We start from the raw sequence: 18,911 nt of genomic DNA on the forward strand, positions 1-18,911 counted from the left end.
GAGAAGAAGAAGAAAAATAAGGTTCTGAGAAGTAAAGGGGTTCTTTGTTTAAAATGGTAAGGGTTAAGGTTAGGGTTAGGTAAGGGTTACGGTATAGTTAGGGTAGGGGTTAAGGTTAGAGTTTAGGGTAGAGACGTCCCAAGGATCTCGGATAGTACTAACCAGTACAGGGACAACCGCGCTCAGTCGTGTACTGTCTCTTTAAATGCGTAATTTTGCACTGCTCATGCTCGGAGCTTTGTCCAGGAGTTTCCCTGTCGAAAACCAGCTGTGCGAGTATCATCGCGTACGGAGGGGAGTCGTGTTGTTATTCATCGGTGAATATCGCTCTCTCTGACAAGGATTACAATTATTTTTATGCAAATAACCGTCATTATCTTCGGTGAATGGGCCTAAACTGAAAGTGGGAAAAAGCGGAACGGATAACGGCCAACTTGATCTATTTGTCCGGGTTGCTGCATTCTCCACCGCAGCGAACAACATCCACAACTGACTCTTGCAATGGAAATGGGGATTCAGAACTAACATCCCATCATCAATCCTGTGACCTTTTATTTTCTTCCAGTTTTTCGGGAAACATTAGGATGGTGAACTTGAAAATTGCTTGGAAAATACTTCATTTAGAATACAACTTAGAAAACACACCATTTTTCTTTGGTTTTTAAAATGGCTTCTTAGCCTCTGGGAATAACGCTGTGAGCATTCATTAACGATAGTTCAAGAAAGTTTAATAGGAGTGTATAAAGTATGTGCACATTTGCTGGCTTTGTTGTCTGATGAGATGTTTTAGTTGCGGGACTCCAGCAATATGCTCAGACTCAGCTATGTTTCTATAGCCAATAAATAAGCCAATTTGAATGTTTGAGTGTATTTAGCTTAATGGCTAGGCTATCCCACGCCTACTCCAAACATTTGCTCCAAAGTATTTATTACCAATAAGTTACATTTAATTGAGTCACTCCATCTGTGAATAAGGGAGTCTTAACCAGAAAAGTAGACCTTTACCTGTTTCTAAAGTAGAATGGGAGGGGACTGCCGAGGAATGCATCTATGCACATGGACTAAATATCCAAATATGCGACCCCAGGACATCAAAATATATTTTGGGGCATTCCTTATGCTGTACTTGGTGTTTTACACCGAAGCCACAGTCTCCAAGTCCTGTGATAAAAATTGCTTTTCTGGGAAATGCATCAATGGAACTTGCGTCTGTGACCAAGGATGGGTTGGAGCCCAGTGTCAACACTGTCAGGGAAGATTCAAGTAAGTATCCGCAAAGATACTGTTTCAAAGTAACATTCTAATGGAGTATTGAGTTGTTTGATCTATGCTACTTTCTAACCATTGTTCAAAGACAAATTCTACTTTCTCTTATGTCTACGTTAAAGTCCACTAGACATTATTACAACATCGCTCGGTAGGAAGTAGCCTATTAGTGGCTTGCTGCTAATCAAAGACAGTACAGTATGAAGATAGGCTAAAGCTGCTTCTCCAATAGATGTCATGGCGACGCTGGCTAGTTAAGCTCATGCGTAGAAACACGTCATCGTGTCTAAAGGTCGTCTCACGCCGAACTGCGCATGTACAGGCCGTCAAATCACAGGCACTCCTTCGATATGAAGTTGTTTTTGACGGAAATGTGTCACTTTCACGATGTTGGCGTTTTAACATGTTCAAGTACTTAAGACATTGGCTCGAATCTAGGTTGTGTCTTTAGATTTCTAGAAAATGAACAACTAAAGGAATAATTTTTCACTTCTCTCATAGAATTTTCAAACCCCGGCCTGGTATGTTTCGCAAGCGTTCCCGGAAGTCTCGCGATGTTGCGCCTCTGGGCTTAGAAACTGCGGAGATGCTAGTGAATCACCAAACAATATCAAGAGCCGTGACACCGTAACCCGGAGCGTTCCTTTGTTATTGCTCTCTGCCACGATACAGTATAAAGCCTTTAAATTCCATTCAAGTGTAGTAATTGTACAAATAATTATATTTTTGGGGAATCATATCGATTTCCCAATCAAATAGCCCTGGCAACCGTCACCTTAGACGCAACAGACAAATATACAATATGTAATGGATAGTAGCCTAAGCCATGTTTTTTTTTTGTCCTTGTGGTTGGAGCTTGCTATTGCTGTCAATTCATGGCTGACTACCTGTATAGATCGAGTGGAAACTAGTGAATTCCTACTCAACATTGAGTATTGTGATTGCCAGTGTTGGGGAAGCTACTCTGAACATATCGTTTACCAAGCTACCAATTACTTCACACTGGAAGAAGTTAAGCTACCCTTTAAAACATATAGTTTACTTAACTAAAGTTACTTTGAAAAAATAGTGCACAACATCCAAAATAATTCATGATGAAATATCGTATCTAAATCTGAAATGTCATAGACTACAAATTGCAAGAACAGATCACTCTGGAGTTGGATGTTAATGTGTCATTTAGCCTACTAATCACAAAAACTATGTTTCAAGTGAGACTGGCAGGTCTAATGCCGAAAAAGAAAGGAAATGCGGCGCACAATTGGCCCAGCGTCGTCCAGGGTAGGGGAGGGAAGGGCCGGCAGGGGATGTAGCTCAGTTGGTAGAGCATGGCGTTTGCAACGCCAGGGTTGTGGGTTCGATAAAATAATGTATGTGCTAACTGTAAGTCGCTCTGGATAAGAGCGTCTGCTAAATGACTAAAATGTAATGTAAATTAAATGTTCTTGCATAAAAAGTAGTGTAGTTCCAGTAGTTCGCTACCCCGCGATATGTAAAAAAAAAAAAAAAAAAGTTATTCACTTCTGAAAACACCACCAAGATTTGAATTTACTTCAACAACCACCAAGCTACTGCAAAACGTAGTTAAATTACCTGTTGGACTAAATGTAGGTCACTACTCCCCAACACTGGTGATTGATAATGAACACATTAGTTATTGCTGGCAGATTGAGTTTGAGTGTGTAAGCTATATTATAACTGGTCCACATGATTGGAAATAGTGATTTTTTATTTTTATTTTGTAGTCATTTAGCAGACGCTCTTATCCAGAGCGACTTACATTTTCATTTTAGCAGACGCTCTTATCCAGAGCGACTTACAGTTAGTGAGTGCATACATATTTTTATTTTTTTCATACTGTCCCCCCGTGGGAATCGAACCCACAACCCTGGCGTTGCAAGTACCATGCTCTACCAACTGAGCTACAGGAGGGCCAATATGTAGAATATGTAGGCTTATTTGATTATGATTATGATCAACCATCTCTGAGTCAGTCGCTTTAGGGGAGGGTCTACTGATTTTTCCTTTAGTGCAGGCCTTGATTGATGGCCTGTATTGGCCTAATGTGAGGAGCTGAGGTCACCTCCCCTCTTGTCAGGAGGGAATCAGCACCTTAATGCCATCATGCAGCAACTTTCACACCTGGACCATCTGTCAATAAGAAAAGGTAGACACTACTGAGTCACACTTGTCAGATCTGGTTTGAATTGGGTTAAAAACTGCATGTCCATCATCAGGATTCAAATAACAGCACATTTTAATCCCGTAGAGATTAAATAAATTCAGGAAATTGTTCACACTTAACATTAAATTGCCTAGGCAGATGTGGTTACATGGAATTTCTATTTATTTGATGCACTAAATTAGCAATAGTCCTTTCATACAAATTTGTGGAACGATTTCAGTGCTACAATGTTACCTAGGCCTATCTGCATTACTTTGTAATTACTTTGTAACTACTGTGAAATAGCTGTGTAATTACTGTCATATTTCTAAAATACCAATCATATAAGAACTAAAGACAACTTAATCTAGTAATCTTAATCTAATATAAATTTAATCCATGTTCTGCAGAGGATGTTCTTTACCTTGATCTTTTGGGATTTTGGGGTCACGGATCCAGTTTTATGTGGGACTTGTACTGTTTTTTGGAGGGTAAATGGGGATGTGTAGGTAATGCCAAGTCATGTGAGAATGGGAACTAGATCTAACCTGAGTGTGGGAAGCTGAAGAGGGATTCTAGGCAGCACATTGATTTAAACGTAAACTTAGAAACAACTTCTCTGGTTTTATACAGCCTATGTGGCATCGATATGAGTCAGAAACTCTAGTGTCAAAATGTACTAAGTGTAAATAGGAAAATGTTGGTGATAAAATCAGTCTCGTCTAAAACTGAGTTTTGTGAGATCATCACAATTTACTGGAGGGTTGGGTATGGATTACGATCATGCCCACTTACCCAGTGCCCACTAACACGAGAGAAGCAGCTGTGCTGATTGCGCTCTATCAGCTGCGCACGCTATATCCAATCATAGCAGCCAGAACCTCCAAAACCCATTCGGGAGCATCTCGTGTCCCCCAGAGACCTGTTTTGTAACATGATTCCCTATGAAACACACACTGGTAATAGATAATGAGATAGTTGTAAAAAACTAAACGGCACCGAAGCGCACACATCGCCACTCGCCAGTGACTTGATAAGCTGATTGTGGCCTGGCTGCTCAATGTGCCTGCTGGCTATTAGTGATTTTGGCCACTGATAAACAGTTTAACTTGTGTTTTATTTACAATTATTTGACAGCTTGCAGATGATGAGGTTGTAGATGTGTTATTGTTCTCTTGTTTGTCTTCAGTCATGGCCGCTAGCATTTCTTAATGAGCAATCTTCAAAACGAGGGCAAATCAGGAAGTTCAGTCACCCTTTAATGAAGTGCCACCACCTGTGTTCAAATGAAAACTGGTAATTTCATCCCACTCAAACCCTTCAGTTTGTTCATGTTCTCAACAAAAAATGTTTAGTCCTTTCCTTGGCTGATTTTAAAGGGGCAATCTGGCTTGCTACATCCATTTTTTGATTTATAAATGAATTATATACCCATTGATTCTTAAATAATATAACTTTTATAAATGTCTTATTAACTTTGTTCAACTGTCACACCCCATCAGAACCCAAAATATATAAGAGTGTTTTACTTCAATGTTTGTAAACATTGTAAATGTAAAAAACAAACTTTATAGCCTCAACATGGTTAAAACTATAATTTTGATATCATGGATGGTCAGACCTTGCATCCATAGCTCTGTGAATTTGAGAGTTGTTACATTTCTCCAGACCACTTTGTTATTGTTTCAACTTCGGATTGGCCCTTTAATGTCCATGCTGTCTGTATTAAGGTCTAAAATTGACCAGATTTGAATGCCATAAATAGCAAGTGTACAGTTCCTGTCTGGAATCGAATATAATTCATTGGACTACAACGGGTTCATTATCAGTTTCAAATAGGGAAGTTGGAAGTGCACAGATGCTGTGGGAGGTTCATAAACGCCTAAGTGCCATTCAAGGAGAGAACGAAAGATACATTTAAAAAAAACACGTGGTTCATCCTCCCGTTGACTATGCATCACATCAGTGGTTCTATTGTTTTCAGTGAATCATCATCTCACCTGTGGATGGCATACACAATGTCAGGGGGAAATCTGAGTTTAGCAGAGTGGAAACAGCTTGCTGTGTTTGTTTATTGATTTAGTTATCTGTGATTTTTATGGCACTGCAGCCCCTCGCTAGTCTGTGTCCCTGAGTGTGACTGTCTGACTGCCACAGGCTGGCTGCTGCAAATGGATTCAGACAGACAGATTACATCTTGCAGTTCACCCATACATTAATTATTCACACAAACAAACACAGTTACAAACCAGATGCTGCCAAAACCAAAATGCAGACTATGAGCACTTGTAGGCATCCTAAATAAAAAAAGATACTTGCTCATAATCTGACAGCCTGATTTGTGTTGTTTTGAAAGCAGAACTGAAAAATTGTCTTTCTCTCTGCCAGTTTTGCTGTCAATGAAGCACTTTTGTTATTTTATTCTCAGTCTCGTTATATGAAACAGTGAGGGTTACGAGTGGACATAAAGTTGAGGAGATTGCATCCTGCTTGGCCCATGTACAGTGCATTCGGAAAGTATTCAGACTCCTTTTCTTTTTCCACATTTTGTTACGTTACAGCATTATTCTAATATTGATAACATTTATTTTTTCCCCTTATCAATCTTAACACAATACGCCATAATGACAAAGCGAAAATAGGTTTTTAGAAAGTATTCAGACCCTGCTATGAGTATTGAAATTGAGCTCCGGTGCATCCTGTTTCCATTGATCATAATTTTTTTGATGTTTCTTCTGTAGCTCATTTGGTAGACATTTACATTTACATTTTAGTCATTTAGCAGACGCTCTTATCCAGAGCGACTTACAGTTAGTGAATACATTTTTTATTTAATTTTTTTATACTGGCCCCCCGTGGGAATCGAACCCACAACCCTGGCGTTGCAAACGCCATGCTCTATCAACTGAGCTACATCCCTGCCGGCCATTCCCTCCCCTACCCTGGACGACGCTGGGCCAATTGTGCGCCGCCCATGAGTCTCCCGGTCGCGGCCGGCTGCGACAGAGCCTGGATTCGAACCAGGATCTCTAGTAGCACAGTTAGCACTGCGATGCAGTGCCTTAGACCACTGCGCCACTCAGGAGACGCGAGCATGGCGCTTGTAACGCCAGGGTAGTGGGTTCGATCCCCGGGACCACCCATACGTAAAAATGTATGCACACATGACTGTAAGTCGCTTTGGATAAAAGGGTCTGCTAAATGACTTATTATTATTATTATATTATTATTGGAGTCCACCTGTGGTAAATTCAATTGATTGGACATGATTTGGAAAGGCACACACCTGTCTATATAAGGTCCCACAGTTGACAGTGCATGTCAGAGCAAAAACCAAGCCATGAGGTCAATGGAATTGTCCGTAGAGCTCAGAGACAGGATTGTGTCGAGGCACAGATCTGGGGAAGGGTACCAAAACATTTCTGCAGCATTGAAGGTCCCCAAGAACACAGTGGCCTCAATCATTTTTAAATGAAAGAAGTTTGGAACCACCAAGACTCTTCCTAGAGCTGGCCTCCCAGCCAAACTGAGCAATCGGAGGAGAAGGGCCTTGGTCAGGGAGGTGACCAAGAAACCGATGGTCACTCTGACAGAGCTCCAGAGTTCCTCTGTGGCGATGGGAGAACCTTCCAGAAGGACAGCCATCTCTGCAGCACTCCACCAATCAGGCCTTTATGGTAGAGTAGCCAGACGGAAGCCTCTCCTCAGTAAAAGGCGCATGACAGCCCGCTTGGAGTTTGGCAAAAGGCACCCAAAGGACTCTCAGACCATGAGAAACAAGATTCTCTGGTCTGATGACCAAGATTGAACTCTTTGGCCTGAATGCCAAGCGTCACATCTGAAGGAAACCTGGCACCATGCCTATGGTGAAGCATGGTGGTGGCAGCATCATGCTGTGGGGATGTTTTTCAGCGGCAGGGACTGGGAGACTAGTCAGGCTTGAGGGAAAGATGAAGGGAGCAAAGTACAGAGAGGTCCTTAATGAAAACCTGCTCCAGAGCGCTCAGGACCTCAGACTGGGGCGAAGGTTCACGTTCCAACAGGACAACGACCCTAAACACACAGCCAAGACAACGCAGGAGTGGCTTTGGGACAAGTTTCTGAATGTCCTTGAGTGGCCCAGCCAGAGCCCGGACTTGAACCCGATCTAACATCTCTGGAGAGAACTGAAAATAGCTGTGCAGCGACACTCCCCATCCAACCTGACAGAGCTTGACAGGATCTGCAGGGAAGAATGGGAGAAACTCCCCAAATACAGGTGTGCCAAGCTTGTAGCGTCATACCCTAGAAGACTCGAGGCTGTAATCGCTGCCAAAGGTGCTTCAACAAAGTACTGAGTAAAGGGTCTGAATACTTATGTAAATGTGATATTTCCGTTTTTATTATTAATACATTTGCAGACACTTCTTAACCTGTTTTTGCTTTGTCATTATGGGGTATTGTGTGTAGATTGAGGGGGAAAAACTATTTAATGCTTTTTAGAATAAGGCTGTAACGTAACAAAATGTGGAAAAGTCAAGGGGTCTGAATACTTTCCGAATGCACTGTATTCGCCCACTCTTTCCTTTCTTTCTTTCTTTCTTTCTTTCTTTCTTTCTTTCTTTCTTTCTTTCTTTCTTTCTTTCTTTCTTTCTTTCTTTCTTTCTTTCTTTCTTTCTTTCTTTCTTTCTTTCTTTCTTTCTTTCTTTCTTTCTTTCTTTCTTTCTTTCTTTCTTTCTTTCTTTCTTTCTTTCTTTCTTTCTTTCTTTCTTTCTTTCTTTCTTTCTTTCTTTCTTTCTTTCTTTCTTTCTTTCTTTCTTTCTTTCTTTCTTTCTTTCTTTCTTTCTTTCTTTCGTTTAACTAGCTAGAGCTAGTTGCACCAACAACCTATTGCTCCTGTTTTTAAAGTGGTAGATGAGTATAGCACCTGTATACTGTGTACATAGTGATGGATAATAATGTGCTGCTCTTCCAAAGGAAACGTGTCATATGGAGGATTCAAGGCCTCTGTTCCTTTAAACTTGCCTTTTTTAAGACTTTCCTAATTTGATTTTTCCGGACTCTCATCTCATTACAAACATGCTGAGTCCATTAATTTAGTTCATTTATTTCCCAAGCAGCACTTGCTGGTGTCATGTGCACAGAATTAATCAAACATTGTACAAGTCATTGAACTCTGAAGAGAAGATTCAAGTATTTATAAATCTCTATAGAAGCTGTACTTGCCTAATGATAAGATCATTCCCACCAGGAATAAAATCCCTGTTTGACAAAAATATGAGAATCACAAAGTTATGGACACAATGTAAATCAGAAATCATCCTGGGAAGGGAGAACATACAGTATCTACAGTGCCTTGCAAAAGTATTCATCCCCCTTGGTATTTTTCCTATTTTGTTGCATTACAACCTGTAATTTAAATAGATTTTTATTTGGATTTCATGTAATGGACATACACAAAATAGTCAAAATTGGTGAAGTGAAATGAAAGAAATAACTTGTTAAAAAAATAAAAAATAACGGGAAATTGGTGTGTACATACAGTGGGGGAAAAAAAGTATTTAGTCAGCCACCAATTGTGCAAGTTCTCCCACTTAAAAAGATGAGAGAGGCCTGTAATTTTCATCATAGGTACACGTCAACTATGACAGACAAAATGAGAGAAAAAAAATCCAGAAAATCACATTGTAGGATTTTTAATGAATTTATTTGCAAATTATGGTGGAAAATAAGTATTTGGTCAATAACAAAAGTTTCTCAATACTTTGTTATATACCCTTTGTTGGCAATGACACAGGTCAAATGTTTTCTGTAAGTCTTCACAAGGTTTTCACACTCTGTTGCTGGTATTTTGGCCCATTCCTCCATGCAGATCTCCTCTAGAGCAGTGATGTTTTGGGGCTGTCGCTGGGCAACACGGACTTTCAACTCCCTCCAAAGATTTTCTATGGGGTTGAGATCTGGAGACTGGCTAGGCCACTCCAGGACCTTGAAATGCTTCTTACGAAGCCACTCCTTCGTTTCCCGGGCGGTGTGTTTGGGATCATTGTCATGCTGAAAGACCCAGCCACGTTTCATCTTCAATGCCCTTGCTGATGGAAGGAGGTTTTCACTCAAAATCTCACGATACATGGCCCCATTCATTCTTTCCTTTACACGGATCAGTAGTCCTGGTCCCTTTGCAGAAAAACAGCCCCAAAGCATGATGTTTCCACCCCCATGCTTCACAGTAGGTATGGTGTTCTTTGGATGCAACTCAGCATTCTTTGTCCTCCAAACACGACGAGTTGAGTTTTTACCAAAAAGTTCTATTTTGGTTTCATCTGACCATTTGACATTCTCCCAATCCTCTTCTGGATCATCCAAATGCACTCTAGCAAACTTCAGACGGGCCTGGACATGTACTGGCTTAAGCAGGGGGACACGTCTGGCACTGCAGGATTTGAGTCCCTGGCGGCATAGTGTGTTACTGATGGTAGACTTTGTTACTTTGGTCCCAGCTCTCTGCAGGTCATTCACTAGGTCCCCCCGTGTGGTTCTGGGATTTTTGCTCACCGTTCTTGTGATCATTTTGACCCCACGGGGTGAGATCTTGCGTGGAGCCCCAGATCGAGGGAGATTATCAGTGGTCTTGTATGTCTTCCATTTCCTAATAATTGCTCCCACAGTTGATTTCTTCAAACCAAGCTGCTTACCTATTGCAGATTCAGTCTTCCCAGCCTGGTGCAGGTCTACAATTTTGTTTCTGGTGTCCTTTGACAGCTCTTTGGTCTTGGCCATAGTGGAGTTTGGAGTGTGACTGTTTGAGGTTGTGGACAGGTGTCTTTTATACTGATAACAAGTTCAAACAGGTGCCATTAATACAGGTAACGAGTGGAGGACAGAGGAGCCTCTTAAAGAAGAAGTTACAGGTCTGTGAGAGCCAGAAATCTTGCTTGTTTGTAGGTGACCAAATACTTATTTTCCACCATAATTTGCAAATAAATTCATAAAAAATCTTACAATGTGATTTTCTGGATTTTTTCTCTCAATTTGTCTGTCATAGTTGACGTGTACCTATGATGAAAATTACAGGCCTCTCTCATCTTTTTAAGTGGGAGAACTTGCACAATTGGTGGCTGACTAAATACTTTTTCCCCCCACTGTATGTATTCACCCCCTTTGCTATGAAGCCCCTAAATAAGATCTGGTGCAACCAATTACCTTCAGAAGTCACATAATTAGTTAGATTGCACACAGGTGGACTTTATTTAAGTGTCACATGATCTGTCACATGATCTCAGTATATATACACCTGTTCTAAAAGGCCCCAGAGTCTGCAACACCACTAAGTAAGGGGCACCACCAAGCAAGCGGCACCATGAAGACCAAGGAGCTCTCCAAACAGGTCAGGGACAAAGTTGTGGAGAAGTACAGATCAGGGTTGGGTTATAAAAAAATATCAGAAATGTTGAACATCCCACGGAGCACCATTTAAATCCATTATTAAAAAATGGAAAGAATATGGCACCACAACAAACCTGCCAAGAGAGGGCCGCCCACCAAAACTCACGGCCCAGGCAAGGAGGGCCTTAATCAGAGGGGAAACAAATAGACCAAAGATAACCCTGAAGGAGCTGCAAAGCTCCACAGCGGAGATCGGAGTATCTGTCCATAGGACCACTTTAAGCCGTACACGCCACAGAGCTGGGCTTTACGGAAGAGTGGCCAGAAAAAAGCCATTGCTTAAGAAAAAATAAGCAAACACGTTTGGTGTTCCAAAAGGCATGTGGGAGACTCCCCAAACATATGGAAGAAGGTACTCTGGTCGGATGAGACTAAAATTGAAATTTTTGGCCTTCAAGGAAAACGCTATGTCTGGCGCAAACCCAACACCTCTCATCACCCCGAGAACACCATCCCCACAGTGAAGCATGGTGGTGGTGGCAGCATCATGCTGTGGGGATGTTTTTCATCGGCAGGGACTGGGAAACTGGTCAGAATTGAAGGAATAATGGATGGTGCTAAATACAGGGAAATTCTTGAGGGAAACTTGTTTCAGTCTTCCAGAGATTTGAGACTGGGACGGAGGTTCACCTTCCAGCAGGACAATGACCCTAAGCATACTGCCAAAGCAACACTCGAGGGGCTTAAGGGGAAACATTTAAACGTCTTGGAATGGCCTAGTCAAAGCCCACACCTCAATCCAATTGAGAATATGTGGTATGACTTGAAGATTGCTGTACACCAGTGGAACCCATCCAACTTGAACGACCTGGAGCAGTTTTGCCTTGAAGAATGGGCAAAAATCCCAGTGGCTAGATGTGGCAAGCTTATAGAGACATACCCCAAGGAACTTGCAGCTGTAATTGCTGCAAAAGGTGGCTCTACAAAATATTGACTTTGGGGGGGTGAATACTTATGCACGCTCAAGTTTTCTGTTTTTTTGTCTTATTTCTTGTTTGTTTCACAATAAAAAAATATTTTGCATCTTCAAAGTAGTAGGCATGTTGTGTAAATCAAATGCTACAAACCCCCCAAAAATCCATTTTAATTCCAGGTTGTAAGGCAACAAATTAGGAAAAATGCCAAGGGGGGTGAACACTTTCACAAGCAACTGTAATTAAGGAGCTTAGATACTATCTGCTTCCCCTCATCCCCCTCTCTCCGTCCCCTCATCCCCCTCTCTCCGTCCCCTCATCCCCCTCTCTCCGTCCCCTCATCCCCCTCTCTCCGTCCCCTCATCCCCCTCTCTCCGTCCCCTCATCCCCCTCTCTCCGTCCCCTCATTCCCCTCTCTCCGTCCCCTCATCCCCCTCTCTCCGTCCCCTCATCCCCCTCTCTCCGTCCCCTCATCCCCCTCTCTCCGTCCCCTCATCCCCCTCTCTCCGTCCCCTCATTCCCCTCTCTCCGTCCCCTCATCCCCCTCTCTCCGTCCCCTCATCCCCCTCTCTCCGTCCCCTCATCCCCCTCTCTCCGTCCCCTCATCCCCCTCTCTCTGTCCCCTCATCCCCCTCTCTCCGTCCCCTCATCCCCCTCTCTCCGTCCCCTCATCCCCCTCTCTCCGTCCCCTCATCCCCCTCTCTCCGTCCCCTCACCCCCCTCTCTCCGTCCCCTCACCCCCCTCTCTCCGTCCCCTCACCCCCCTCTCTCCGTCTCCTCATCCCCCTCTCTCCATTCCCTCATCCCCCTCTCTCCATTCCCTCATCCCCCTTTCTCCATTCCTTCATCCCCCCTCTCCATTTCTTATCTGCATTTCTAGAAGTTGTTGTAAACTGACTAAGCTCTGAGGAGCACCATGGACACTCTGCGATGTAAAGAGCCAGAATGAACGGATATTAGAATCTGTATTCTTTGCTGCATTTCCCCCTATCTAGTCTAGAATCTGTATTCTTTGCTGCGTTTCCCCCTATCTAGTCTAGAATCTGTATTCTTTGCTGTGTTTCCCCCTATCTAGTCTAGAATCTGTATTCTTTGCTGCGTTTCCCCTTATCTAGTCTAGAATCTGTATTCTTTGCTGCATTTCCCCCTATCTAGTCTAGAATCTGTATTATTTGCTGCATTTCCCCCTATCTAGTCTAGAATCTGTATTCTTTGCTGCATTTCCCCCTATCTAGTCTAGAATCTGTATTCTTTGCTGCATTTCCCCCTATCTAGTCTAGAATCTGTATTCTTTGCTGCATTTCCCCCTATCTAGTCTAGAATCTGTATTCTTTGCTGCATTTCCCCCTATCTAGTCTATTTCCATTTGTTCCTCCTCAGTCCCTCCAGTCCTGATGTGCTTGTCTCTAACTTAGCTCGGGGAGTGGAATTTGGAAACGGATCAGAGTGTGCAAACTGAATCTAGTGAGCTCATGCATATGTAGACAAGAAGGGGAATGAAGTGTCCTAAACATGAAGGCCTTCTTTCCTGCACGGACAGACTGAACAGCTCTGAGAGGGGTAAATGGGTGATGGCTTTGAGACCATGACACTGTATTTATAGAGCAGAGAACATCAAGCACTTCTTTTTACACAGCCTCACTTAGTTTCCTCTGCATCCAAACCCTCTGGGGTTGTTCTGAAAATGGTGTCACATATAGAGACGAGGTGGTGTGAAACAGCACTGCACAGCGCAGACTAAAAGAGAGCTGCTGTACAGGAAGTGTGTGCACGCAAAAAGTACAATAACAGTGTACTGGACCCTGCTCACCTTATATTGATCAATACTCCTTGTTATCAGGATGGGATCTCTGAAAATGAACACAGTTAGGGCCTCTCTAGATTTATACAGACATATGAGACCTTTAAATGAGAATGGTCTCCTCACAAATCCCCCAGATCTCCTCCCACCAGAACACATTATATAAATGCACTATATTGTATTGGGTTGCTGTGTCTTTTTAATACTGTACATACTGGAATGTACTGTATTATTATTATTATTATTATTATTATATATATATTATTATTATATATGTGGTGATGTATGATATTGATATTATTATATTATATATATATATATATAAAAAAATTGTTTGTTTTGTTATACTCATGACATTACAAACAGAGTTCCCTTGTGGTCAGTAAGAGACGGCTATGATGTGGTGGACTGAACCATTTGATGACTGAGATACGGAGACTCAACATCTAAACCACAAACACGTGGTTCGGTCCTCCAATAGGATTAACTGTAAAACAACATGATATTAAAGAGCATGTCCGATATAAATATAGTCATGTTGGTCTGTCATCCCTATGGATCAAGATAATCTGCTCTCCCAGCAGCATCGACAATGAAGAAAATTTAAATAGACCCAGGTTACATTTCAGTTGAACAAACCTCAATGTCTGAGTCTGACCAGCCTGTCACAGGTTGATGGGTAGTGTCTGTTCCAGTGTTCATGTGTGTAGGGAATGTGGAAGGAGGGAGGGAGGGAATGATTTATGGAGGGAAGGAAGGGGTAGGAGTCCAGTTCTGTCTAGTTCTAACAGGCGTAGCCTACATATTTTAGTTGTCTGAGAACACGGGAGTGACCTCTTACATCATCAAACATGTGTTTGTCATACAGCACTGTGTGTGTGTGTGGTGATGTATGCATGTTTAAGCCTCAGGCGGGGTACAGCTGACGGCTGCTATGTTTTTGTGCACAGTGAACTGAAATTGCCACTGTGTTGAGCTGAGCTGAGCTGTGTGTTTGAAAGGTAGGGTGGGGGAGGGCTGGATGGCCATCTGTCCAGAGAGTGAGTTAATCCTGCTATGATGAGAGCGAGGGCCTTGCCTCATGTAAGAACACACACACACCACACACACACACACACACAAACACACACACATGCATTTGGAACTGTGTAACTCATGACTCATGCCCTCCCTGTTTTCCCAGAGACTAGAAAGCCTTGAAGCACTAACGATGTCACTCTCTTTTCTGTGACCATCACCATGGGATTATCATGGAGAATGAGAGAATGCTTGTTGTGATTTGGAAAGTGGAACAATGCCGTCTTCTTTCTTTGTGAGATTTTAATCATTGCTTGTTTCCATCTCTGTTGAGTATACCCACTGCCTTTTTGGTGGTTGAGTCAGTGAATGCTTAGGTAGATAAATAAATACATTTACAACACGTGTATATACAATGTCTTCATAAAGTATTCATACCCCTTGACATTTAGTTTTGTTACAGCCTGAATTCAAAGTGGATTAAATAGATTTGTTTCTCTCACCCATCAACACACAATGCTCCATAATGACAAAGTGAAAATGTTTTTAGAAATGTTAGCAAATTTATTGAAAATGAAATGCAGAAATATCTAATTTACATAAGTATTTACAGCCCTGAGTCATTACTTTGTAGAAGCGCCTTTGGCAGCGATTGACAGTGAGTCTTTCTTGGTAAGTCTCAAAGAGCTTTCCACACCTGGATTCTGCAACATTTGCCCCTTTTAAGCTCTGTCAAATTGGTTGTTGATCATTGTTAGACAACCATTTTCAGGTAGATTTAAGTCAAAACTGTAACTCGGTCAATCAGGAACATTCACTGTCTTTTTGGTAAGCAACTCCAGTGTAGATTTGTCCTTGTGTTTTAGGTTATTGTCCTACTGAAAGGTGAATTCATCTCCCAGTGTCTGGTGGAAAGCAGACTGGACCAGGTTTTCCTCCAGGATTTTGCCCGTGCTTAGCTCCATTCAGTTTATTATTTATCCTGAAAAACTCCCCAGTCGTTAACAATTACAAGCATACCCATAACATGATGCAGCCACCAATATGCTTGAAAATATGAAGAGTGGTACTCAGTAATGTGTTGTATTGAATTTGCCCCAAACATAACACTTTCTATTCAGGACCAAAAGTTAATTGCTTTGCCACATTTTTTGCAGTATTGCTTTAGTGCCTTATTGCAAACAGGATTAGGGCTGTGACGGTCATGAAATTTTGTCAGCCAGTTATTGTCATTTAAATAACTGCCGGTCTCACGGTAATTGACTGTTAATTAACATAAACACCTTTAGCATCTCTGGCTTCCACTCAAAGCCTACAAGCCACTGATGAAGACCTTTGGAACATCTACATTTTAATAAGTCTAATAAATCCATTTAATATAGCCTACACCAACACAATAAATCCATTATTTATTTTAGGCAGGTCTAAAGAAACATTATGATATGAAGAAAATGTAGCCTATTTCAGAAGAACAGAATAGCATATTCTGAGTCGTCCTTATGTTAAGCCCTGATCTGGCTGTGGGCTACAATAGTTAAGCAGGCAAGATTTGCTTATAATTCCTGTGGCATTATTTAATTTTATAGTATGAAGAATACAATTGAACATAGCTGAATAAAATAGAAAGGATATTTTTCCCCAAACGATTTTCGAGGGAGTGCGCACATGCTGCTATTCTGTATTGAGCGGTTAACAAAGAAACAGTTCATCCTAAATGCTTAATTTAGAGTTATTTATGCAACTTTAGTTGTGATGCAAATGTTAGGCTATATATTATGCGACGAATGATGGTTGTAAAAAAGTCTCATTAAAGGCCTGTGCTCTGCTCTGTTTCTTGCGCAGGCTGTACACACTTCATCAGTCTCTCAATCACAATTTGACAAGCACTTGATAATATTCTCACACAGTATTCTCAATGTAATCTGGACTTTACATACAGCCTACTAATATATGTGTGGAATTCATTTTAATTTAGAATGGTCCACAAAACAAACAAAAATCGAATAGCAAATGGCGGTTATTTGCAGTTACCTTTTTAATATGCCAGGTAGGCTACACCGTTTGTAAAACGAATTAATGTGCTTAATTTTTAAGAATTGCGCAATACATATAGCAGCAGGAGAAAGATGGGATCTGCTTTTATTAAATAGTGGCCAGTCTAAACTCTGTTTTTACGTGAGATTGTGCAATGACTGGGCTTATAAGAACACATGTTTTACTAGGCTCTGTAGGCTATGGGCTCTCCAACCATGTTCCAGGGGTCTTGGGCCTATAGGCTACATTTTGGAGTTATTTGGCCACTTCAGTTGTGATACAAACCTTAGCAAAATATATAGGCCCATGGGCTAGGCTACATGACTATGTTTTGAAAAAGTAGTGACTGGGTGTATTGATACACCAGCCAAAGTGTAATTAATAACATCATGCTCAAAGGAATATTCAATGTCAGTATTATTATCATTTTTCTTCTATGAGCCCTTCTTTGCGAGGCATTGGAAAACCTCCCTGGTTTTTGTGGTTGAATCTGTGTTTGAAATTCACTGCTCGACTGGGGGACCTTACAGATAATTGTATGTGTGGGGCACAGAGATGAGGTAGTCATAATCTTGTAGCTCAGTTGGTAGAGCATGGCGCTTGCAACGCCAGGGTTGTGGGTTCATTTCCCACGGGGGGCCAGTATGAAAATGTATGCACTCACTAACTGTAAGTCGCTCTGGATAAGAGCGTCTGCTAAATGACTAAAATGTAAAAATGTAAGATTTTTTAAAACTTTTCTTCACAGATTAAACACTATTGCGCACAGAGTGAGTCCATGCAACTTATTATGTGACTTGTTAAGCACATTTATACTCATTAACTTATTTAGGGTTGCCATAACAAAGGGGTTGCCATAACAAAGGGGTTGCCATAACAAAGGGGTTGCCATAACAAAGAGCTTTTCATTTTTTATTAATTTGTAAAAATTTCTAAAAACATAATTCCACTTTGACATTATGGAGTTTTGTGTGTAGGCCAGTGATACATTTTTTTTATATATTTGAAATTCAGGCTGTAACACAACAAAATGTGGAAAATGTCAAAGGGTGTGAATACTTTCTTAAGGCACTGTATATATTTCACCGCCTTGTGTGAGTATGGTTATGTATCTGTCTGACCGACACCTGCCATGTCTGAAGGAGGTTTGTTGTGTGTATAGCCCATAGGACTTCACGTTTTTGTTATTTTGTCTAGTGTTTATTCTTATTAATAAACATGTACGCATACCACGCTGCACCTTGGTCTGACCCGTCTCTCAACGATCGTGACAGAAGCAGTAGACACCCTGGACACAGGTGGGAAAGACATTTTGGACTTGGGAGGAGATATTGGCTGGTAGAGGACCCTGGGCGAAGGAGGAAGCCCAGGCAGGAGAGGAGAAACGGCGACTCAAAAGGACTCGGTCACGAAGAAAGCCAGAGAAGCAGCCCCAATAAAACTTTTTTGGGGGGGGCACACGGGGTGGTTGGCGGAGCCAGGGTTCGGAGCAGAGCCAACTCCCCGTATTCACGCTAAGAAGCGTGTGACCGTGCAGGCTCTGTGTTATGCAGAGATACGCACTGTGTCGCCAATGCGCCTGCACAGTCCAGTGCGTTCTGTGCTAGCGCCACACACATGCCGTGCGAAAATGGGCATCCGCCAGGATGGGTTGTGTCGGCTCAACGCTCCTGGTCTCCAGTACGCCTCCTCGATCCAGTATATCCTGCGCCGGTTCTACGTACTGTGTCTCCAGTGCGCGTTCACAGCCCAGTGCGTCCTGTGCTAACGCCACGCACGTACCGTGCGGAAGTGGGCATCCAGCCAGGACAGGTTGTGCCAGCTCTACGCTCCAGACCTCCAGTGCGCCTCCACAGCCCGGTACGGCCTGTGCCAGCTCCTCGCACCAACCCTGTGGTGCGTGTCGCCAGCCCGGTACGCCCCGTACCTGCTCCTTGCACCAAGCCAGTGGTGCGTGTTCCCAGTCCGGCACGGCCCATGCCTGCTCCTCACGCCAAGCCAGTGGTGCGTGTTCCCAGTCCGGCACGGCCCGTGCATGCTCCTCGCACCAAGCCAGTGGTGCGTGTTCCCAGTCCGGCACGGCCCGTGCCTCCTCCCCGCACCAAACCAGTGGTGGGTGTCGCCAGCTCGGTACGCCCCGTACCAGCTCCCCGCACCAAACCAGTGGTGCGTGTCTCCAGCCCGGTACGCCCCGTACCTGCTCCCCGCACCAAACCAATGGTGCGTGTTCCCAGTCCAGCTCCGGTCAGCTGCTCCGCTCCAGGGCCAGAGCAGTCCGCTCCACCGGTGC

The 18,911-nt window shown here is 42.7% G+C and overlaps 1 protein-coding gene across 2 annotated transcripts in view; it reads left to right on the forward strand.

Annotated features, from left to right (window-relative positions):
* Positions 1 to 262: 262 nt before the first annotated feature.
* LOC311111005 (attractin-like protein 1) overlaps positions 263 to 18,911 on the forward strand; it is a 337,080-nt gene continuing 318,431 nt past the window's right edge. For both annotated transcript variants that reach the window (XM_084153687.1, XM_084153688.1), the window contains exon 1: positions 263 to 1,263. In XM_084153687.1, the coding sequence (XP_084009813.1) occupies positions 1,022 to 1,263 (242 nt within the window). In that variant the 5' untranslated portion in view covers positions 263 to 1,021. The remainder of the gene's footprint in view (positions 1,264 to 18,911) is intronic.

The sequence above is a fragment of the Coregonus lavaretus genome (assembly GCF_964263955.1).
Source record: "Coregonus lavaretus genome assembly, chromosome: 36".
In the NCBI taxonomy this organism is placed as follows: domain Eukaryota; kingdom Metazoa; phylum Chordata; class Actinopteri; order Salmoniformes; family Salmonidae; genus Coregonus; species Coregonus lavaretus.